General features: G+C 50.0%; 1 protein-coding gene across 1 annotated transcript in view; it reads left to right on the forward strand.

The window, feature by feature from the left end:
• The window catches only part of LOC138350534 (uncharacterized), a 29,309-nt gene extending 5,140 nt beyond the window's left edge, over positions 1–24,169 (forward strand). The window contains exon 2 of the mRNA XM_069301541.1: positions 20,963–24,169. Coding sequence (XP_069157642.1) covers positions 21,746–24,169 — 2,424 coding nt within the window. The 5' untranslated portion in view covers positions 20,963–21,745. The remainder of the gene's footprint in view (positions 1–20,962) is intronic.
• Positions 24,170–24,862: the final 693 nt, after the last annotated feature.

Below are 24,862 nucleotides of genomic sequence, written 5' to 3' on the forward strand. Positions count from 1 at the left end.
AGTTCAGAAGGAAGACTGTTGCTAGTTCAGAAGGAACACTGTTGCTAGTTCAGAAGGAAGACTGTTGCTGGTTCACAAGGAACACTGTTGCTAGTTCAGAAGGAAGACTGTTGCTAGTTCAGAAGGAAGACTGTTGCTAGTTCAGAAGGAAGACTGTTGCTAGTTCAGGAGGAAGACTGTTGCTAGTTCAGAAGGAAGACTGTTGCTAGTTCAGAAGGAAGACTGTTGCTAGTTCAGAAGGAAGACTGTTGCTAGTTCAGAAGGAAGACTGTTGCTAGTTCAGGAGGAAGACTGTTGCTAGTTCAGAAGGAAGACTGTTGCTAGTTCAGAAGGAAGACTGTTGCTAGTTCAGAAGGAAGACTGTTGCTAGTTCAGAAGGAAGACTGTTGCTAGTTCAGAAGGAAGACTGTTGCTAGTTCAGAAGGAAGACTGTTGCTAGTTCAGGAAGACTGTTGCTAGTTCAGAAGGAAGACAGTTGCTAGTTCAGAAGGAAGACTGTTGCTAGTTCAGAAGGAAGACTGTTGCTAGTTCAGAAGGAAGACTGTTGCTAGTTCAGAAGGAAGACTGTTGCTAGTTCAGAAGGAAGACTGTTGCTAGTTCATAAGGAACACTGTTGCTAGTTCAGAAGGAAGACTGTTGCTAGTTCAGAAGGAAGACTGTTTCTAGTTCAGAAGGAAGACTGTTGCTAGTTCAGAAGGAAGACTTGTGCTAGTTCAGAGGGAAGACTGTTGCTAGTTCAGAAGGAAGACAGTTGCTAGTTCAGAAGGAAGACTGTTGCTAGTTCAGAAGGAAGACTGTTGCTAGTTCAGAAGGAAGACTGTTGCTAGTTCAGAAGGAAGACTGGTGCTAGTTCATAAGGAACACTGTTGCTAGTTCAGAAGGAAGACTGTTGCTAGTTCAGAAGGAAGACTGTTGCTAGTTCTGAAGGAAGACTGTTTCTAGTTCAGAAGGAAGACTGTTGCTAGTTCAGAATGAAGACTTGTGCTAGTTCAGAAGGAAGACTGTTGCTAGTTCAGGAGGAAGACTGTTGCTAGTTCAGAAGGAAGACTGTTGCTAGTTCAGAAGGAAGACTGTTGCTAGTTCAGAAGGAAGACTGTTGCTAGTTCAGAAGGAAGACTGTTGCTAGTTCAGAAGGAAGACTGTTGCTAGTTCAGGAGGAAGACTGTTGCTAGTTCAGAAGGAAGACTGTTGCTAGTTCAGAAGGAAGACAGGTTATTCAAGTTACTTGAAAGACTGGAAGTTTCAGTTTAGTACATAAATATATTGAATAAAGGTAAGAGTATTCTGGGATATATTTCTAGATGTTGTAGCACCAATATATCTAATAGAATTGTTCACCTTGCTCCTGCCCTTGTTGAGCCCCAGTTGGATTATACTGTTCATTGTTGGTCTCTGTATTACAGAATGAACATAAGTTCACTTGGTCTTGTTCAGAGAATAATAACAATCAATAACAGGAATTAGAAACCTCCTTTATGAAGAGAGATTAAGAAAAACTAAATTCACATTCTCTATAAAGTAGACGAATAAGGGGCGAGATTATTGAAATATATAAATAGATAGATAGGATATAAATAAGGTTTTAAATACAAAAAATTAAGGTAACACTGGATATAAATTGGACAAGTTTATATTCATGAAAGACGTGTGTCAATGTTCGTATGGAAACGGTTGTTGATTTATGTACAAATTATCAGGTAAAACAATAGGTGTGGGATCGGCGGATTGTTTCAAGTGTAGGTTAGACACACGTGAATGAGTTTGGGAGAATATAAATGGGAGCGGTGTGGTAAGGAAGAATGGGTGCTATGCAGTTCATGTTATTCTTATGTTGTTACTATGTGAGATACCCCAGATCAGTATCTGTGTCTGTCTCTCTCTCTGCGTGTTTACTTATGTGTCTTCCTCTTTCTCTGTATTGACCTAGTTGTGCTTGTGGGGGTTGAGCTCTGCTCTTTCCGCCCGCCTCTCAACTGTCAATCACTCAACTGTTACTACCTAACTAACTCCCCCCCCCCCCCCCCCACACACACACACCCAGGCAGCAGCCAGCAACAGTCGTCTAACTCACTAGTACCTATTTACTGCTAGGTAGCCCCCATATACGCCTCTAGGCGGCGCCTTTATGTGCCTCTAGGCGGCCCCTTTATGTGCCTCTAAGCGGCCGTTTATGTACCTCTAGGCGGCCCTTTATGTACCTCTAGGCGGCCCTTTATGTGCCTCTAGGCGGCCCTTTATGTGCCTCTAGGCGGCCCTTTATGTACCTCTAGGCGGCCCTTTATGTGCCTCTAGGCGGCCCTTTATGTGTCTCTAGGCGACCCTTTATGTACCTCTAGGCGGCCCTTTATGTGCCTCTAGGCGGCCCTTTATGTGTCTCTAGGCGACCCTTTATGTACCTCTAGGCGGCCCTTTATGTACCTCTAGGCGGCCCTTTATGTGCCTCTAGGCGGCCCTTTATGTGCCTTTAGGCGGCCCTTTATGTACCTCTAGGCGGCCCTTTATGTGCCTCTAGGCGGCCCTTTATGTACCTCTAGGCGGCCCTTTATATACCTCTATGTGGCCCCTCTATGTGCCTCTAGGCGGTCCTTTATGTACCTCTAAGCGGCCTCTTACGTACCTCTAGGCGGCCCATTATGTACCTCCAGGCGACCCATTATGAACATCAAGGCGACCCATTATGCACATCAAGGCGGCCCTTTATATGCCTCTAGTCGGCCCTTTATGTACCTCTTGGTGGCCCTTTTTGTAACTCCAGAAGACCCATTATGTACCTCTAGGCGCCTCTTTATGTACCTCTAGGCGGTCCTTTATGTACCTCTAGGTTGTCCTCTATGTACTTCTCGGCGGTCTTTTATGTACCTATAGGTGGCCCCATTATGTACCACTAGGCGCCTCTTTATATACCTCTAGGCGGCTCTTTATCCTTTAAACTGCGCATGGCGTATATATACGCCCTGAGGAACATGTCCCATGGTGCGCATGGCGTATATATACGCCCTGAGTAACATGTCCCATGGTGCGCATGGCGTATATATACACCCTGAGTAACATGTCCCATGGTGCGCATGGCGTATATATACGCCCTGAGTAACATGTCCCATGGTGCGCATGGCGTATATATACACCCTGAGTAACATGTCCCATGGTGCGCATGGCGTATATATACGCCCTGAGTAACATGTCCCATGGTGCGCATGGCGTATATATACACCCTGAGTAACATGTCCCATGGTGCGCATGGCGTATATATACGCCCTGAGTAACATGTCCCATGGTGCGCATGGCGTATATATACGCCATAGGGTGCCAGGCCTGATTCAAATGGCCCGCGGCTACACGGGGTTCACAGTAGCTTCCTCGGGGCTCTTGTAAACAGATGCCATTTTAAAAAAATATCGTGGGCAATATTCTGAGGTGTGAGAGGCACAGTACTGTTGGAGCAACCAAGGCCGGCGCACGCAGCATGAACGAACAGCATTGCTGTTCAGCTTGTGACCACAGCATCGCCGAAAAATGTTTAAATAAATATATAATTGTTATTATTTAGCGATGACAATATTACAGATGACCAATGACTGTGTTATAAATAACCAGGGTTGTGATAATAGCAGGATTGTTGTAATAATTAGCGCTGTGGGAGGAGTGATGCTGAGAGACGGAGGGAGACAGCATCGTTTACTGTGTGGCTAGCTGTTATTGTTTGCATTCACCATACCAGGTCAGTGGTTCTCTATGGTGAACACAAATGTAGATACTTATATATAATGTGTGTATTAGTGTAATAACAGCAAAAGGATTATGCTGGGAGGAGCCATATGGGTGACGGAGGTGACGTCGTCTGCATGACTTGTCTAGCTGTTTAGAGGGTGGCCACTATGCTCTTTGGGCGCACTACAAGCTTAGGTGTACAGTTACCGTGCATACAACATAGAGATATTTATATATAATATGGGTATATAGGGTAATAACACTGCAAAAGGTATTGTTGGGGGAGAAAGTTTAGTGCGTGTGACCTTGAAAGAGTGAGGGAGCCGCCAGCCGCCTTCTGTGTATAGGGACTGCACTAACTTAGTGGTTCGTTATGGTGACCAAAACATGCAGATACTTATATATAACCTGTGTATAGAGTGTAATAGCAGCAAAACTACTTGTTCATTGTTTTATAAACTTAATAATTGAATCACTAATATGCACATCATACTTTTGAGTATAGCGATTATTCACCACTTTTATTATATAAATATATTACAATACACACTATTGAATAATATTACTTCAAAAAACTAAGAAAAAATCAATCGAAGACATTGAAACAATTAAGTAATAATATCTTTGTGGCAACTCCCATCTGTCAGCGGGGGTGACGCTGACCAGGTCTGATGACCGCCCTGTCAACGCAAACTTTTTGCCAGACTTCCTCGGTCAATTGCGCCCAAAATATGTCACCTACGATTGTTTTCGCCGTGCTCAGGGGACACAAATTAACATGTTTAGAAGACGAAAAAAAAATTTTGATTTTTTTTTTCTTGCGCACAGGGGTGTAAATGTCCCAAGGACCCCTGAGCAGGGTAAGGGTTACGTACCTCTAGGTGGCCCAATATGTACCGCTAGGCGGCCATATATGTACCTTTAGGCGCCCTTTTTATATAACTCTAGGCGGCCCATTATGTACCTCTAGGCGGCCCTTTATGTACCTCTAGGCGGCCCTTTATGTACCTCTAGGCGGCCCTTTATGTACCTCTAGGCGGCCCATTATGTAACTCTAGCCGGTCTCTTTATATACCTCTAAGCGGCACTTTATGTACCTCTAGGCGGCCCATTTATGCACCTCTAGGCGGCCCTTTATGTACCTCTAGGCGGCCCCTTTATGTACCTCTAGGCGGCCCTTTATGTGCCTCTAGGCGGCTCCTTTATGTACCTCTAGGCGGCCCTTTATGTGCCTCTAGGCAGTCCCTTTATGTGCCTCTAGACGGCCCTTTATGTACTCCGCGGCCCTTTATGTACCTGTAGGCGGCTCCTTTATGTGCCTATAGGCGGCCCTTTATGCATCTCTAGGCGGCCATTTATGCAACTTTAGGCGGCCGTTTATGTGTCTCTAGGCGGCCCTTTATATATCTCTAGGCGGCCCTTTATGTGCCTCTAGGCGGCCCTTTATGTACCTCTAGGCGGCCCTTTATGCACCTCTAGGCGGCCCTTTATGTGCCTCTAGGCGGCCCTTTATGTACCTCTAGGCGGCCCTTTATGTACCTCTAGGCGGCCCCTTTATGTGCCTCTAGGCGGCCCCTTTATGTACCTCTAGGCGGCCCCATTATGCACCTCTAGGCGGCCCTTTATGCAACTTTAGGCGGCCTTTTATGTGTCTCAAGGCGGCCCTTTATATATCTCTAGGCGGCCCTTTATGTGCCTCTAGGCGGCCCTTTATGTACCTCTATTCGGCACTTTATGCACCTCTAGGCGGCCCTTTATGTACCTCTAGGCGGCCCTTTATGCACCTCTAGGCGGCCTTTTTATGTACCTCTAGGCGGCCCTTTATGTACCTCTAGGCGGCCCTTTATGTGCCTCTAGGCGGCCCTTTATGTACCTCTAGGCGGCCCTTTATGCACCTCTAGGCGGCCTTTTTATGTACCTCTAGGCGGCCCTTTATATTCCTCTAGGCGGCCCCTTTATGCACCTCTAGGCAGCCTTTTTATGCACCTCTAGGCGGCCCTTTATGTGCTTCTGGGCGGCCCCTTTATCTACCTCTAGGCTGCCCTTTATGTGCCTCTATGTGGCCTTTTAAGTACCACTAGGCGGCCCTTTATGTACCTCTAGGCGGCCCTTTATGTACCTCTAGGCGGCCCTTTATGTGCCTCTAGGCGGCCCTTTATGTACCTCTAGGCGGCCCTTTATGTGCCTCTAAGCGGCCCTTTATGTACCTCTAGGCGGCCCTTTATGCGCCTCTAGGCGGCCTTTTATGTGCCTCCAGGCAGCCCTTTATGCACTTCTAGGTGGCCCTTTATGCACCTCTAGGCGGCCCCTTTATATGCCTCAAGGCGGCCCCTTTATGCACCTCTAGGCGGCCTTTTTATGTACCTCTAGGCAGCCATTTTATGCACCTCTAGGCAGCCTTTTTATGTGCCTCTAGGCGGCCCTTTATGTTCCTCTATGTGGCCTTTTAAGTACCACTAGGCGGCCCTTTATGTTCCTCTAGGCGGCCCTTTATATACCTCTAGGTGCCCCTTTAAACGCCTATAGGCGGGCCCTTTATGTGCCTCTAGGCGGCCTCTTTATGTACCTCCAGGCGGTCTCTTTATGTATCTCTAGGCGGCCCTTTATGTACCTCTAGGCGGCCCTTTATGTGCCTCTAAGCGGCCCCTTTATGTACCTCTAGGCGGCCCTTTATGTACCTCCAGGCGGCCCTTTATGTACCTCTTGGCAGCCCTTTATGTACCTTTCAGCGACCCCTTTATGTACCTCTAGGCGGCCCTTTATGTACCTCTAAGCGGCCCCTTTATGTACCTCCAGGCGGCCCCTTTATGTGCCTCTAGGGGGCCTTAAATGTGCCTCTAGGCGGCCCTTTATGTACCTCTAGGCGGACGCTTTATGTGCCTCTAGGCGCCCCTTTTATGTACCTCTAGGCGGACCGTTTATGTGCCTCTGGGCGGCCCTTTATATGCCTCTAAGCGGCCCTGTATGTGCCTCTAGGTGGCCCTTTATATTTCTCTAGGCGGCCCTTTATGTACCACTAAGCGGCCCCTTTATGTGTCTCTAGTCGGGCCCTTTATGTACCTCTAAGCGGCCCCTTTATATGCCTCTAGGCGGCCCTTTATGGACCTCTAGGCGGCCCCTTTATATACCTCTAGGCGGCCCTTTATGGGCCTCTAGGAGGCCTTTTATGTGCCTCTAGGCGGCCCTTTATATGCCTCTAAGCGGTCCATTTATGTACCTCTAGGCGGCCCTTTATGTGCCTCTAGGCGGCCCTTTATGTACCTCTAGGCGGCCCCTTTATATGCCTCTAGGCGGCCCCTTTATGCGCCTCTAGGCGGCCTTTTATGTGCCTCCAGGCGGCCCTTTATGCACTTCTAGGTGGCCCTTTATGCACCTCTAGGCAGCCCCTTTATATGCCTCTAGGCGGCCCCTTTATGCACCTCTAGGCGGCCTTTTTATGTACCTCTAGGCAGCCTTTTTATGCACCTCTAGGCAGCCTTTTTATGTGCCTCTAGGCGGCCCTTTATGTTCCTCTATGTGGCCTTTTAAGTACCACTAGGCGGCCCTTTATGTTCCTCTAGGCGGCCCTTTATATACCTCTAGGTGCCCCTTTAAACGCCTATAGGCGGGCCCTTTATGTGCCTCTAGGCGGCCTCTTTATGTACCTCCAGGCGGTCTCTTTATGTATCTCTAGGCGGCCCTTTATGTACCTCTAGGCGGCCCTTTATGTGCCTCTAAGCGGCCCCTTTATGTACCTCTAGGCGGCCCTTTATGTACCTCCAGGCGGCCCTTTATGTACCTCTAGGCAGCCCTTTATGTACCTTTCAGCGACCCCTTTATGTACCTCTAGGCGGCCCTTTATGTACCTCTAAGCGGCCCCTTTATGTACCTCTAGGCGGCCCCTTTATGTGCCTCTAGGCGGCCTTAAATGTGCCTCTAGGCGGCCTCTTTATGTACCTCTAGACGGACGCTTTATGTGCCTCTAGGCGGCCCTTTAATGTACCTCTAGGCGGACCGTTTATGTGCCTCTGGGCGGCCCTTTATATGCCTCTAAGCGGCCCTGTATGTGCCTCTAGGTGGCCCTTTATATTTCTCTAGGCGGCCCTTTATGTACCTCTAAGCGGCCCCTTTATGTGTCTCTAGTCGGGCCCTTTATGTACCTCTAAGCGGCCCCTTTATATGCCTCTAGGCGGCCCTTTATGGACCTCTAGGCGGCCACTTTATATACCTCTAGGCGGCCCTTTATGTGCCTCTAGGAGGCCTTTTATGTGCCTCTAGGCGGCCCTTTATATGCCTCTAAGCGGTCCATTTATGTACCTCTAGGCGGCCCTTTATGTGCCTCTAGGCGACCCTTTATGTACCTCTAGGCGGCCCCTTTATATACCTCTAGGCGGCCCTTTATATACCTCTAGGCGGCCCCTTTATATACCTCTAGGCGGCCCTTTATGTGCCTCTAGGAGGCCCTTTATGCACCTCAAGGCGTCCTTATATGTACCTCTAGGTGGCCCTTTATGCACCTCTAGGCGGCCCCTTTATATACCTCTAGGCGGCCCTTTATGTGCCTCTAGGAGGCCTTTTATGTACCTCTAGGCGGCCCTTTATATGCCTCTAAGCGGTCCATTTATGTACCTCTAGGTGGCCCTTTATGTGCCTCTAGGCGGCCATTTATGTGCTTCTAGGCGGCCTTATATGTACCTCTAGGTGGCCCTTTATGCACCTCTAGGCGGCCCTTTATATACCCATAGGCGGGCCCTTTATGTGCCTTTAGGAGGCCCTTTATGTACCTCTAGGCGGCCCTTTATGCACCTCTAGGCGCCCCTTTATGTTCCTCTAGGTGGCCCCTTTATGTGCCTCTAGGCGGCCTTTTATGTGCCTCTGGGCGGCCCCTTTATGTACCTCTAGGCGGGCCCTTTATGTGCCTCTAGGAGGCCCTTTATGTACCTCTAGGCGGCCCTTTATGCACCTCTAGGCGGCCATTTATGTGCCTCTAGGTGGCCTTTTATATGTCTCTAGGCGCCCCTTTATGTTCCTCTAGGTGGCCCCTTTATGTACCTCTAGGCGGCCCCTATATGTGCCTCTAGGCGGCCCCTTTATGTTCCTCTAGGCGGCCCTTTATGTACGTCTAGGCGGCCCATTTACGTACCTCTAGGCGGCCCCCTTTATGTGCCTCTAGACGGCCCCTTTATGTACCTCTAGGCGGCCCTTTATGTAGCTTTAGGCGGCCCATTTATGTGCCTCTAGGCGGCCCATTTATGTACCTCTAGGCGGCCCCTTTATGTGCCTCTAGGCGGCCCTTTATGTACCTCTAGACGGTCCCTTTATGTGCCTTTAGGCGGCCCCTTTATGTACCTCTAGGCGGCCCTTTATGTGCCTCTAGGCGGCCCTTTATGTACCTCTAGGCGGTCCTTTATGCACCTCTAGGCGGCCTTTTTATGTACCTCTAGGCGGCCCTTTATATGCCTCTAGGCGGCCCCTTTATGCACCTCTGGGCAGCCTTTTTATGCACCTCTAGGCGGCCCTTTATGTGCTTCTGGGCGGCCCCTTTATCTACCTCTAGGCGGCCCTTTATGTGCCTCTATGTGGCCTTTTAAGTACCACTAGGCGGCCCTTTATGTACCTCTAGGCGGCCCTTTATGTGCCTCTAGGCAGCCCTTTATGTACCTCTAGGCGGCCCTTTATGTGCCTCTAAGCGGCCCTTTATGTACCTCTAGGCGGCCCTTTATGCGCCTCTAGGCGGCCTTTTATGTGCCTCCAGGCGGCCCTTTATGCACTTCTAGGTGGCCCTTTATGCACCTCTAGGCGGCCCCTTTATGTGCCTCTAGGCGGCCCCTTTATGCACCTCTAGGCGGCCTTTTTATGTACCTCTAGGCAGCCTTTTTATGCACCTCTAGGCAGCCTTTTTATGTGCCTCTAGGCGGCCCTTTATGTTCCTCTATGTGGCCTTTTAAGTACCACTAGGCGGCCCTTTATGTTCCTCTAGGCGGCCCTTTATATACCTCTAGGTGCCCCTTTAAACGCCTATAGGCGGGCCCTTTATGTGCCTCTAGGCGGCCTCTTTATGTACCTCCAGGCGGTCTCTTTATGTATCTCTAGGCGGCCCTTTATGTACCTCTAGGCGGCCCTTTATGTACCTCTAGGCGGCCCTTTATGTGCCTCTAAGCGGCCCCTTTATGTACCTCTAGGCGGCCCTTTATGTACCTCCAGGCGGCCCTTTATGTACCTCTAGGCAGCCCTTTATGTACCTTTCAGCAACCCCTTTATGTACCTCTAGGCGGCCCTTTATGTACCTCTAAGCGGCCCCTTTATGTACCTCCAGGCGGCCCCTTTATGTGCCTCTAGGGGGCCTTAAATGTGCCTCTAGGCGGCCTCTTTATGTACCTCTAGGCGGACGCTTTATGTGCCTCTAGGCGGCCCTTTTATGTACTTCTAGGCGGACCGTTTATGTACCTCTGGGCGGCCCTTTATATGCCTCTAAGCGGCCCTGTATGTGCCTCTAGGTGGCCCTTTATATTTCTCTAGGCGGCCCTTTATGTACCTCTAAGCGGCCCCTTTATGTGTCTCTAGTCGGGCCCTTTATGTACCTCTAAGCGGCCCCTTTATATGCCTCTAGGCGGCCCTTTATGGACCTCTAGGCGGCCCCTTTATATACCTCTAGGCGGCCCTTTATAGGCCTCTAGGAGGCCTTTTATGTGCCTCTAGGCGGCCCTTTATATGCCTCTAAGCGGTCCATTTATGTACCTCTAGGCGGCCCTTTATGTGCCTCTAGGCGGCCCTTTATTTACCTCTAGGCGGCCCCTTTATGTACCTCTAGGCGGCCCTTTATATACCTCTAGGCGGCCCCTTTATATACCTCTAGGCGGCCCTTTATGTGCCTCTAGGAGGCCCTTTATGCACCTCAAGGCGTCCTTATATGTACCTCTAGGTGGCCCTTTATGCACACCTAGGCGGCCCCTTTATATACCTCTAGGCGGCTCTTTATGTGCCTCTAGGAGGCCTTTTATGTACCTCTAGGCGGCCCTTTATATGCCTCTAATCGGTCCATTTATGTACCTCTAGGTGGCCCTTTATGTGCCTCTTGGCGGCCATTTATGTGCTTCTAGGCGGCCTTATATGTACCTCTAGGTGGCCCTTTATGCACCTCTAGGCGGCCCTTTATATACCCATAGGCGGGCCCTTTATGTGCCTCTAGGAGGCCCTTTATGTACCTCTAGGCGGCCCTTTATGCACCTCTAGGCGCGCCGTTATGTTCCTCTAGGTGGCCCCTTTATGTGCCTCTAGGCGGCCTTTTATGTGCCTCTGGGCGGCCCCTTTATGTACCTCTAGGCGGGCCCTTTATGTGCCTCTAGGAGGCCCTTTATGTACCTCTAGGCGGCCCTTTATGCACCTCTAGGCGGCCATTTATGTGCCTCTAGGCGGCCTTTTATATGTCTCTAGGCGCCCCTTTATGTTCCTCTAGGTGGCCCCTTTATGTACCTCTAGGCGGCCCCTATATGTGCCTCTAGGCGGCCCCTTTATGTACCTCTAGGCGGCCCTTTATGTACGTCTAGGCGGCCCATTTACGTACCTCTAGGCGGCCCCCTTTATGTGCCTCTAGACGGCCCCTTTATGTACCTCTAGGCGGCCCTTTATGTAGCTTTAGGCGGCCCATTTATGTGCCTCTAGGCGGCCCCTTTATGTACCTCTAGGCGGCCCCTTTATGTGCCTCTAGGCGGCCCTTCATGTACCTCTAGACGGTCCCTTTATGTGTCTTTAGGCGGCCCCTTTATGTACCTCTAGGCGGCCCCTTTATGTACCTCTAGACGGCCCCTTTATGTGCCTTTAGGCGGCCCCTTTATGTACCTCTAGGCGGCCCCTTTATGTACCTCTAGGCGGCCCTTTATGCACTTCTAGGTGGCCCTTTATGTACCTCTAGGTGACCTCATTATGTACCTCTAGGCGACCTATTTATGTGTCTCTAGGCGGTCCCTTTATGTAACTCTAGGCGGCTCTTTATGTGCCTCTAGGCGGCTCTTTATGTGCCTCTAGGCGGCTCTTTATGTGCCTCTAGGCGGCCCTTTATATACCTTTACACGGCCCCTTTATTTACCTCTTGCCGGCCCCATTATATGCCTCTAGGCGGCCCTTTTATGTGCCTCTAGGCGGCCCTCTATGTGCCTCTAGGCGGCCCTTTATGTGCCTCTAGGCGGCCCTTTATGTGCCTCTAGGCGGCCCTTTATGTACCTAGAGGTGGCCCTTTATATGCCTCCAGGCGGCCCTTTATGTACCTCTAGGCGGCCCTTTATGTATCTCTAGGCGGCCCTTTATGTACCTCCAGGCGGCCCTTTATGTGCCTCTAGGCGGCCCTTTATGTACCTCTAGGCGGCCCTTTATGTATCTCTAGGCGGCCCTTTATGCACCTCCAGTCGGCCCTTTATGTGCCTCTAGGCGGCCCTTTATGTACCTCTAGGCGGCCCTTTATGTGCCTTTAGGCGGCCCTTTATGTGCCTCCAGGTGGCTCTTTATGTACCTCTAGGCGGCCCTTTATGTACCTCTAGGAGGCCCTTTATGTACATCTAGGCGGCCCTTTATGTGCCTCTAGGCGATCCCTTTATATACCTCTAGGTGCCCCTTTAAGTACCTCCAGGCGGCCCTTTATGTGCCTCTAGGCGGCCCTTTATGTACCTCTAGGCGGCCCTTTATGTGCCATTAGGCGGCCCTTTATGTGCCTCCAGGCAGCCCTTTATGTGCCTCTAGGCGGCCCTTTATATGCCTCTAGGCGGCCCTTTATGTGCCTCTAGGCGGCCCCTTTATGTGCATCTAGGCGGCCCTTTATGTGCCTCTAGGCGGCCCTTTATGTGCCTCTAGGCGGCTCCTTTATGTGCCTCTAGGCGGCCCTTTATGTACCTCTAGGCGGACCCATTATGTACCTCTTGGCGGTCCTTTATTTATCTCTAGGCGGCCCTTTTATGTGCCTCTAGGCGGCCCCTTTATTTACCATCTAGGCGGCCCTTTATGTACCTCTAGGCGGCCCCTTTATGTGCCTCTAGGCGGCTCCATTATGTGCTTCTAGGCGGCCCTTTATGTGCCTCTATGCGGACCCATTATGTACCTCTTGGCGGCCCTTTATGTGCCTTTAGACGGCCTATTTATGTGCCTAAATGTGGCCCTTTAGGTGCCTCCAGGTGGTCCCTTTATTTTCCCTTAGACGGCCCTTTATGTACCTCTAGGCGGCCCTTTATGTACATCTTGGCGCCTCTTTATGTGCCTCTAGGCGGCCCCTTTATGTACCTCAAGGCGCCATTATATGTACCTCTAGGCGGCCCCTTTATGTACCTCTAGGCGGCCCTTTATGTACCTCTAGGCGGCCCCTTTATGTACCTCTAGGCGGCCCCTTTATGTACCTCAAGGCGCCATTATATGTACCTCTAGGCGGCCCCTTTATGTACCTCTAGGCGGCTCTTTATGTCCCTCTAGACGGCCCTTTATGTGCCTCTAGGCGGCCCTTTATGTCGCTTTAGGCGGCCATTTATGCACCTCTAGGCGGCCCTTTATGTGCCTCTAGACGGCCCTTTATGTGCCTCTAGGCGGCCCTTTATGTCGCTTTAGGCGGCCATTTATGCACCTCTAGGCGGCCCTTTATATGCCTCTAGGCGGCCCTTTATGTGCCTCTAGGTGGCTCCTTTATGTGCCTCTAGTCGACATTTTTATGCACCTCTAGGTGGCTCTCTCTGCACCTCTAGGCAGCATTTTATGTATCTCTAGGCGGCCCCTTTATGTACCTCTGGGCGGCCTTTTATGTGCCTTTAGGCGGCCCTTTATGTACCTCTAGGCGGCCCTTTATGTACCTCTAGGCGGCCCTTTATGTACCTCTAGGCGGCCCTTTATGTACCTCTAGGCGGCCCTTTATGTCCATGTAGGTTACCCCTTTTTGCGCCTGTAGGCGGCCCTTTATGTACCTGTAAGCGGCCTTTTTTGCGCCTCTAGGCGGCCCTTTATGCACCTCTAGGTGGCTCATTTATGTGCCTTTAGGCGGCCTTTGTATGTATCTCTAGATGGCCTATTTATGTACCTCTAGGCGGCCTTTTTATGTACCTCTAGGCGGCCCATTTATGTACTTCTAGGCGGCCCTTTATGTACCTCTAGGCGGCCTTTTTATGTACCTCTAGGCGGCCCATTTATGTACTTCTAGGGGCCCTTTATGTACCTCTAGGCGGCCCTTTATGTACGCCTTGGCGGCTCCTTTATGTACCTCTAGGCGGCCACTTTATGCACCTCTAGGCGGCCTTTTTATGAGCCTCTAGGCGGCCCTTTATGTGCCTCTAGGTGGCCCTTTATGTGCTTCTGGGCGGCCCCTTTATCTACCTCTAGGCGGCCCTTTATGTTCCTCTATTTGGCCTTTTAAGTACCACTACGCGGCCCCTTTATGCACCTCTAGGCGGCCTTTTTATGTACCTCTAGGCAGCCTTTTTATGCACCTCTAGGCAGCCTTTTTATGTGCCTCTAGGCGGCCCTTTATGTTCCTCTATGTGGCCTTTTAAGTACCACTAGGCGGCCCTTTATGTTCCTCTAGGCGGCCCTTTATATACCTCTAGGTGCCCCTTTAAACGCCTATAGGCGGGCCCTTTATGTGCCTCTAGGCGGCCTCTTTATGTACCTCCAGGCGGTCTCTTTATGTATCTCTAGGCGGCCCTTTATGTACCTCTAGGCGGCCCTTTATGTACCTCTAGGCGGCCCTTTATGTGCCTCTAAGCGGCCCCTTTATGTACCTCTAGGCGGCCCTTTATGTACCTCCAGGCGGCCCTTTATGTACCTCTAGGCAGCCCTTTATGTACCTTTCAGCGACCCCTTTATGTTCCTCTAGGCGGCCCTTTATGTACCTCTAAGCGGCCCCTTTATGTACCTCCAGGCGGCCCCTTTATGTGCCTCTAGGCGGCCTTAAATGTGCCTCTAGGCGGCCTCTTTATGTACCTCTAGGCGGACGCTTTATATACCCCTAGGCGGCCCTTTATGGGCCTCTAAGCGGCCCTTTTATGTACCTCTAGGCGGCCCCTTTATATACCTCTAGGCGGCCCTTTATGGGCCTCTAGGAGGCCTTTTATGTGCCTCTAGGCGGCCTTTTATATGCCTCTAAGCGGTCCATTTATGTACCTCTAGGCGGCCCTTTATGTGCCTCTAGGCGGCCCTTTATGTACCTCTAGGCGGCCCCTTTATGTACCTCTAGGCGGCCCTTTATATACCTCTAGGCGGCCCCTTTATATACCTCTAGGCGGCCCTTTATGTGCCTCTAGGAGGCTCTTTATGCACCTCAAGACGTCCTTATATGTACCTCTAGGTGGCCCTTTATGCACCTCTAGGCGGCCCCTTTATATACCTCTAGGCGGCCCTTTATGTGCCTCTAGGAGGCCTTTTATGTACCTCTACGCGGCCCTTTATATGCCTCTAAGCGGTCCATTTATGTACCTCTAGGTGGCCCTTTATGTGCCTCTAGGCGGCCATTTATGTGCTTCTAGGCGGCCTTATATGTACCTCTAGGTGGCCCTTTATTCACCTCTAGGCGGCCCTTTATATACCCATAGGCGGGCCCTTTATGCACCTCTAGGCGCCCCTTTATGTTCCTCTAGGTGGCCCTTTATGTGCCTCTAGGCGGCCTTTTATGTGCTTCTGGGCGGCCCCTTTATGTACCTCTAGGCGGGCCCTTTATGTGCCTCTAGGAGGCCGTTTTTGTACCTCAAGGCGGCCCTTTATGCACCTCTAGGCGGCCATTTATGTGCCTCTAGGCGGCCTTTTATATGTCTCTAGGCGCCCATTTATGTTCCTCTAGGTGGCCCCTTTATGTACCTCTAGGCGGCCCCTATATGTGCCTCTAGGCGGCCCCTTTATGTACCTCTAGGCGGCCCTTTATGTGCCTCTAGGCGGCCCCTTTATGTTCCTCTAGGCGTCCCCTTTATGTTCCTCTAGGCGGCCCCTTTATGTACCTCTAGGCGGCCCTTTATGTACCTCTAGGTGACCCCTTTATGTACCTCTAGGCGGCCCCTTTATGTATCTCTAGGCGTCCCCTTTATGTTCCTCAAGGCGGCCCTTTATGTGCCTCTAGGCGGCCCTTTATGTACCTCTAGGCGGCCCTTTATGTGCCTCTAGGCGGCCCTTTATGTACCTCTAGGTGGCCCCTTTATGTTCCTCCAGGCGGCCCTTTATGTGCCTCTAGGCGGCCCTTTATGTACCTCTAGGCGGCCCTTTATGTGCCTCCAGGCAGCCCTTTATGTGCCTCTAGGCGGCCCTTTATATGCCTCTAGGCGGCCCTTTATGTGCCTCTAGGCGGCCCCTTTATGTGCATCTAGGCGGCCCTTTATGTGCCTTTAGGCGGCCCTTTATGTGCCTCCAGGTGGCTCTTTATGTACCTCTAGGCGGCCCTTTATGTACCTCTAGGAGGCCCTTTATGTACATCTAGGCGGCCCTTTATGTGCCTCTAGGCGATCCCTTTATATACCTCTAGGTGCCCCTTTAAGTACCTCCAGGCGGCCCTTTATGTGCCTCTAGGCGGCCCTTTATGTACCTCTAGGCAGCCCTTTATGTGCCTTTAGGCGGCCCTTTATGTGCCTCCAGGCGGCCCTTTATGTGCCTCTAGGCGGCCCTTTATATGCCTCTAGGCGGCCCTTTATGTGCCTCTAGGCGGCCCCTTTATGTGCATCTAGGCGGCCCTTTATGTGCCTCTAGGCGGCCCTTTATGTGCCTCTAGGCGGCTCCTTTATGTGCCTCTAGGCGGCCCTTTATGTACCTCTAGGCGGACCCATTATGTACCTCTTGGCGGTCCTTTATTTATCTCTAGGCGGCCCTTTTATGTGCCTCTAGGCGGCCCCTTTATTTACCATCTAGGCGGCCCTTTATGTACCTCTAGGCGGCCCCTTTATGTGCCTCTAGGCGGCTCCATTATGTGCTTCTAGGCGGCCCTTTATGTGCCTCTATGCGGACCCATTATGTACCTCTTGGCGGCCCTTTATGTGCCTTTAGACGGCCTATTTATGTGCCTAAATGTGGCCCTTAGGTGCCTCCAGGTGGTCCCTTTATTTTCCCTTAGACGGCCCTTTATGTACCTCTAGGCGGCCCTTTATGTACATCTTGGCGCCTCTTTATGTGCCTCTAGGCGGCCCCTTTATGTACCTCAAGGCGCCATTATATGTACCTCTAGGCGGCCCCTTTATGTACCTCTAGGCGGCCCTTTATGTACCTCTAGGCGGCCCCTTTATGTACCTCAAGGCGCCATTATATGTACCTCTAGGCGGCCCCTTTATGTACCTCTAGGCGGCTCTTTATGTCCCTCTAGACGGCCCTTTATGTGCCTCTAGGCGGCCCTTTATGTCGCTTTAGGCGGCCATTTATGCACCTCTAGGCTGCCCTTTATGTGCCTCTAGACGGCCCTTTATGTGCCTCTAGGCGGCCCTTTATGTCGCTTTAGGCGGCCATTTATGCACCTCTAGGCGGCCCTTTATATGCCTCTAGGCGGCCCTTTATGTGCCTCTAGGTGGCTCCTTTATGTGCCTCTAGTCGACATTTTTATGCACCTCTAGGTGGCTCTCTCTGCACCTCTAGGCAGCATTTTATGTATCTCTAGGCGGCCCCTTTATGTACCTCTGGGCGGCCTTTTATGTGCCTTTAGGCGGCCCTTTATGTACCTCTAGGCGGCCCTTTATGTACCTCTAGGCGGCCCTTTATGTACCTCTAGGCGGCCCTTTATGTCCATGTAGGTTACCCCTTTTTGCGAGTGTAGGCGGCCCTTTATGTACCTGTAGGCGGCCTTTTTTGCGCCTCTAGGCGGCCCTTTATGCACCTCTAGGTGGCTCATTTATGTGCCTTTAGGCGGCCTTTGTATGTATCTCTAGATGGCCCATTTATGTACCTCTAGGCGGCCTTTTTATGTACCTCTAGGCGGCCCATTTATGTACTTCTAGGCGGCCCTTTATGTACCTCTAGGCGGCCTTTTTATGTACCTCTAGGTGGCCCATTTATGTACTGCTAGGCGGCCCCTTTATGCACCTCTAGGCTGCCCTTTATGTGCCTCTAGGCGGCCCCTTTACGTACCTCCAGGCGGCCCTTTATGTACCTCTAGGCGGCCTTTTTATGTACCTCTAGGCGGCCCATTTATGTACTTCTAGGCGGCCCTTTATGTACCTCTAGGCGGCCCTTTATGTACGCCTTGGCGGCTCCTTTATGTACCTCTAGGCGGCCACTTTATGCACCTCTAGGCGGCCTTTTTATGAGCCTCTAGGCGGCCCTTTATGTGCCTCTAGGTGGCCCTTTATGTGCTTCTGGGCGGCCCCTTTATCTACCTCTAGGCGGCCCTTTATGTTCCTCTATTTGGCCTTTTAAGTACCACTACGCGGCCCCTTTATGCACCTCTAGGCGGCCTTTTTATGTACCTCTAGGCAGCCTTTTTATGCACCTCTAGGCAGCCTTTTTATGTGCCTCTAGGCGGCCCTTTATGTTCCTCTATGTGGCCTTTTAAGTACCACTAGGCGGCCCTTTATGTTCCTCTAGGCGGCCCTTTATATACCTCTAGGTGCCCCTTTAAACGCCTATAGGCGGGCCCTTTATGTGCCTCTAGGCGGCCTCTTTATGTACCTCCAGGCGGTCTCTTTATGTATCTCTAGGCGGCCCTTTATGTACCTCTAGGCGGCCCTTTATGTACCTCTAGGCGGCCCTTTATGTGCCTCTAAGCGGCCCCTTTATGTACCTCTAGGCGGCCCTTTATGTACCTCCAGGCGGCCCTTTATGTACCTCTAGGCAGCCCTTTATGTACCTTTCAGCGACCCCTTTATGTTCCTCTAGGCGGCCCTTTATGTACCTCTAAGCGGCCCCTTTATGTACCTCCAGGCGGCCCCTTTATGTGCCTCTAGGCGGCCTTAAATGTGCCTCTAGGCGGCCTCTTTATGTACCTCTAGGCGGACGCTTTATGTGCCTCTAAGCGGCCCTTTTATGTACCTCTAGGCGGACCGTTTATGTGCCTCTGGGCGGCCCTTTATATGCCTCTAAGCGGCCCTGTATGTGCCTCTAGGTGGCCCTTTATATTTCTCTAGGCGGCCCTTTATGTACCTCTAAGCGGCCCCTTTATATGCGTCTAGGCGGCCCTTTATGGACCTCTAGGCGGCCCCTTTATATACCTCTAGGCGGCCCTTTATGGGCCTATAGGAGGCCTTTTATGTGCCTCTAGGCGGCCCTTTATATGCCTCTAAGCGGTCCATTTATGTACCTCTAGGCGGCCCTTTATGTGCCTCTAGGCGGCCCTTTATGTACCTCTAGGCGGCCCCTTTATGTACCTCTAGGCGGCCCTTTATATACCTCTAGGCGGCCCCTTTATATACCTCTAGGCGGCCCTTTATGTGCCTCTAGGAGGCCCTTTATGCACCTCAAGACGTCCTTATATGTACCTCTAGGTGGCCCTTTATGCACCTCTAGGCGGCCCCTTTATATACCTCTAGGCGGCCCTTTATGTGCCTCTAGGAGGCCTTTTATGTACCTCTACGCGGCCCTTTATATGCCTCTAAGCGGTCCATTTATGTACCTCTAGGTGGCCCTTTATGTGCCTCTAGGCGGCCATTTATGTGCTTCTAGGCGGCCTTATATGTACCTCTAGGTGGCCCTTTATGCACCTCTAGGCGGCCCTTTATATACCCATAGGCGGGCCCTTTATGTGCCTCTAGGAGGCCCTTTATGTTCCTCTAGGCGGCCCTTTATGCACCTCTAGGCGCCCCTTTATGTTCCTCTAGGTGGCCCCTTTATGTGCCTCTAGGCGGCCTTTTATGTGCCTCTGGGCGGCCCCTTTATGTACCTCTAGGCGGGCCCTTTCTGTGCCTCTAGGAGGCCCTTTATGTACCTCTAGGCGGCCCTTTATGCACCTCTAGGCGGCCATTTATGTGCCTCTAGGCGGCCTTTTATATGTCTCTAGGCGCCCATTTATGTTCCTCTAGGTGGCCCCTTTATGTACCTCTAGGCGGCCCTTTATGTGCCTCTAGGCGGCCCCTTTATGTACCTCTAGGCGTCCCCTTTATGTTCCTCTAGGCGGCCCCTTTATGTACCTCTAGGCGGCCCTTTATGTACCTCTAGGTGGCCCCTTTATGTACCTCTAGGCGGCCCCTTTATGTATCTCTAGGCGTCCCCTTTATGTTCCTCAAGGCGGCCCCTTTATGTGCCTCTAGGCGGCCCTTTATGTACCTCTAGGTGGCCCCTTTATGTTCCTCTAGGCGGCCCCTTCATGTACCTCTAGGCGGTCATTTTATGTGCCTCAAGGCGGCCATTTTATGTACCTCTAGGCGGCCATTTTATGTGCCTCTAGGCGGCCATTTTATATGATGAGCCCCTACGCGGCCCTCCATCATTGCTCCTATAAGAGACTCTCAGGGGACGGAAGTTTACTTGTAGTAAACTCCATGTAAGTTGTTAACATTATACTGTGAATATTGTCCACAAGAGAGCGGAGGGGGAGAGGGCGATCTACACAGAAGCTCAGCTGGGAACCCTTGCAAGAAAATAAATAAATAATTCAAAGCCTAATTAATATGATATAGCAAAGTTCGTGGTAGGGGGTAGCTTTGGTACTCTTTAAAGTTGTACTCCCTACATATATGCCATTCCCTGTTGGGCACATACCCAGCAGGAATTACTGTTAGAAATTAGGTGAGGCTAGCTCCCTGAGTAGGGTCTTCTAGCTCGCATAGACAGAGAAGCAGACATTATTTCTTATTGATACAGATTTATCATTTCTTGTTCTATTTTGTGTTGATATAGTTAACAACTTATTATTTCTACCTTCGATATAACTTTTCATCCTTTTGACAACATCAATAATATCAACTATACTTTCCGAAGAATGTGTAAACATAGCTTCCTTAATCTCTCTTAATAAGGGAGATTTCTAATTCCTGAGATCAACTTTGTCATTCTTCTCTTTACGGGTTCAAGTTAAATTATGTCCAGTAAATTGTATGTTGACCAAACTGAACTGCATAATCTAAATAGGTCCTTACAAGAGCAAGATAAAGGCAGAGAATAACATTACTAAATGCTACACTGTATATTTCTGTGTGAGAAAATGAGCACCATTACTCTACCTAAACCAGAAGCCAACACCACAATGATCACAGGAGTTAGGTCAAAATATTGACAAGTTTTAAGTTATAAAATAAAACAAAATGCAGGAGGCAGACTTTGGAATTTTATTTGTTTTAGTGATCTCAAAAATGTATTTCTGACCCAATGTTTAACACTAACATCTTGTTTTAATAACGTTAAATTGTTCTTCCAGATGACAGAATTCTGAAGAGTATAAAGACAGAAGAAATTAACTAGTTAAAGAACAAATTGAAAATAACAAATAAAGCTGGAACCGAATATTGCATTAACATGTGAACACATTTTGTAAAATTTGGTTTATTTGGAAATCACTTATATTTTTGGTCAATTAAGTGACTGTATTGTGGTTAATGCAGTCGGATCATCACCGATTAGATCCGAGTTTGATTCCCTGGCAGTGTGAGATGCTCAGCCTCCTGATACCTCTGTTCACCTAGCAGTAAACATAAACCTGGAAATTAGTCAACTGTTGAGGGATGCATCCTGAGGAAGGTCTGTCGTTGGCTTAGGAAGGCCTACACAAGCCTAACAAGCTGCCCGTCTCCGACAGTGAGAAACAATGTTATGTTTTTAAACATAATATAATAACAAAACCAGCGTGGGACATTTACTGCTTGTGTGAAACTTGACAACAGTTGTGTGAGGTGAGAATCATACGGCCCAATATGGCGGCCTCGAGTCCTGTTATCCAACCGGAAGATGTGAACAGACTGCGGTATGGACTGGCTGTGACTAAGGCAGGACGAGACGCGCTAGCAAGTGTGTTTATGTGGTCGTACCGGGGCACCTTCCCAGTAGTGACTTACCTCACTCAGGACTTGGGGTACACCAATGCTCAGTAGAGCGTGTCTTCGATGATCACCAGAGGGATAAACTCGAAGCTTCCTCTGACGCGGCAACTTTTGACATCACCCTGTTGTATAAACTCCTGCAACGTGTGTGTGGTCTGGCTGAGATGAATGACCCCACGTGGACCACTCCAGGGCCTCGGGGACCATCACTTGAACACCTCATTTACAGCCTGAAGCAACACCGAAACACGTTGGCCCATGATAATGTGAGAATGTCAGAGCAAGATCTTACGTCAACACTGACGGAGCTCAGTGACTTATTGGCTAAGATGCTGGCTGAGGCCGGCGTCCGGTGTGGGACAAACAGCCAGGATGTGGACCACGTGACCAGAGATGTCACCAAGTATATTGGTGATCTGCTAGCGAAGGTCAGAGAGCCGCTGGATCCCTCAGATGTGGTGGCGTACTTGCCTCAGCTCCGCCAGGAGATTAAGATGTTCAGAAGCCACATCACAGAAGAGGTTAAGCAGATGAGCAAGCAGGAGCTAACTGGCGGGTATAAACTGCTGTACCAGATTGTTCCCGCACCCTGGCTCCACCTCAACATTAACTACAACCCAAGTCTTGCTTTTACACGACTGCGACTCCTTGAAGATCCCGTCATAGGGGCAAGACCCTTCCATGCTGCCAAGGGTCAGGAGAGCACAAGACCCTCCCACGCTGCCAAGGGTCAGGATATAGATTATGAACACATCTTGAGTATGAGACGAGAGGACGGAAGAGTCCCTGAGTGTGTCCTCCTGACGGGGGAAGGTGGTATGGGCAAGACAACTTTACTCAAGCTCATCCTCGAGAAGTGGGTAGAGGACCCTGCTGCCATACGTCACCTGGGCACTGTGGACCTCGTTTTCTATGTACAGTGCAGGGACACACATCTTAATACCTTCGATGGTCTCCTCCGCCAGTTGCTGCCTCAAACACTTAGTGATTCTGGTGTCGACTTCCAGCTGTTTAAGGAGATAATCTTGAGCTTAAATATATTAGTCCTGATTGACGGCTACGACGAGGTCAACGACCATTCAGGAAGGCTGGTGAAGGAGCTGTTACACCTGCCTGGCAAGGATGTGAGGTTGGTGATAACCACACGGCCGGGGTGGGACCAACACCTGTCACAGCTCGTCCCACACACCAGACCTCGCTGCAACATCCTCGTCTTGGGCATCACTCCAGAACGTCGCGTGGAGTTCGCCGAGAGAACCATCAAGGTGCTGGTGGAGGAAGAGTGCCAACGGCGTGTCATCACAGGGAGGTTTACCCAGCGGCTGGAGCAGATGAGTCAGTTCCTGGGTGAGTACCTCAACACTCCACTCACCTTGACCTTGTTGGCGCTGCTGTGTGTCGAGGCTCCAGAAGAATTTAACAACCTCACCACAAACACTCAAGTCTACGAGAAGATTCATGACTTCATAACCAACAAATTAGTGTCCAGACTCACAGACAAACACGTGACCGAACCCAAAGGAAAATGTGACGAAAATGTGAGAAAGTTTTTGAGGTTCTTAGAAGAGATTAGTTTAAGAGGGGTCCTGAGGAAGGAGTACGACCTTTGGCCGGAGACGGAAGCGGAGATTAGGGAGAAGTGTGACACTCTGGGACTGCCGCAGGAGGAGGTCTTGTCCAACTATTTCACAAGAACCAGCTACCGTCGGGGCCTCAGTGTGGTGTGGGTGTTTGGCTATTTTCACGCCAGGTACCAGGAGTATTGTGCCAGCAGGAGGCTGGTCGCTCTCTTGTTGAGGGCTGAGCAAGACCGAGGTGATCCAGCATCACACCGTGTGTCAGGGGTAAGGTCTATAATCATTGACCTCTTGGTGGATGTTGTACGTAAGGAAAAACGCTCCTTGCGAGATCACCTGAGAGGGTCAAAGTTTGATATTAGTGCCGTGCAACAAGAGTTTAGGGAGCTCCCCAGATGGCAGAACATTTTAGTCAGCACTACCGGGGTGCTGTGTGCCCGGGGAGTAGAGCACAAGTTCATTACTCACATAATTGACCTGTTCGAGATGGTTACAGATAAGACTGACGAGCTGTTGAAGCATGTAGCAGAGTCCCGCGGGAGTGAGCACGTCATCCAAGCCGTGTGTGAGAAGCTGCGTACAGAACAAGTGTGGGTAATATATAGTGTTGACTCGTGGGTTGTCCTGCCGCTTGTTCTTAAGAAGGTGACACCTGAGAACATTTACCTAAACATAAACGATACACCCCAACTAAAGCAGCGCCTGTCTACACTGTCAGTGCTGGCAAAAATGAAGGTAACCATAACCTTAGATCTTGACTATAGTTTAGACAGCAAAGAGAAAAGTGATATACGAAAACAATGTCTGGAGAGGGTGACAGCCCCCGGCAGTAAGTGTACCTTAGAGAAGTTTGCTGGTGTCTTGTCTGAGGCAGTCATACCCATCCTGCCTCACACCCTCAAGAGCCTCCGCCTGCGCCTCACACTACAGCAACTGCCCGTCCTCATCCGTCACCTGCCTCACCTTCCTCACCTGCAGTATCTTGGTAAATATTCATATTTTCCACCATAATTTTTAAGAGTTATTTATTAATACCAAAATTTCGCAAAGGGCTTCATTCATCATGTTTAATATAGTAATTCAGATTTACATTGTTTACATATATGTTTACAACCTTATGGACGAAAGATTCCTTATATTGTTTACAAACATAATCACCTTAAGGGAGACAAACACCTTATTTTCTTTACAAATATAGTCACCTTAAGAGCGACAAACACCTTATATTGTTTACAAATATAGTCACCTTAAGGGTGACAAACACCTTATATTGTTTACAAATATAGTCACCTTAAGGGTGACAAACCTTCTACTTTGATTACAAATATAGACTTATTAAGGGCGACTACTCCATGAATAATAAATTTTCGAAACATTCCGCTGCTGTATATATTCTTGTGCATAAATAATTTCATGAAGTATTTAGCGACGCCAAACTTTTGGTTCAGATGACTTACCACTTTGACTTTGACTCGTGGTACAGATCTCCTTTCACTGTGACCTAATTCCTGTTCAAGATGACCTTTCACTGTGACCTAATTCCTGTTCAAGATGACCTTTTACTGTGACCTAATTCCTGTTCAGGATGACCTTTCACTGTGACCTAATTCCTGTTCAAGATGACCTTTCACTGTGACCTAATTCCTGTTTAAGATGATCTTTTACTGTGACCTAATTCCTGTTGAAGATGACCTTTCACTGTGA

This window comes from Procambarus clarkii, chromosome 46 (genome assembly GCF_040958095.1).
Source record: "Procambarus clarkii isolate CNS0578487 chromosome 46, FALCON_Pclarkii_2.0, whole genome shotgun sequence".
NCBI lineage: Eukaryota > Metazoa > Arthropoda > Malacostraca > Decapoda > Cambaridae > Procambarus > Procambarus clarkii.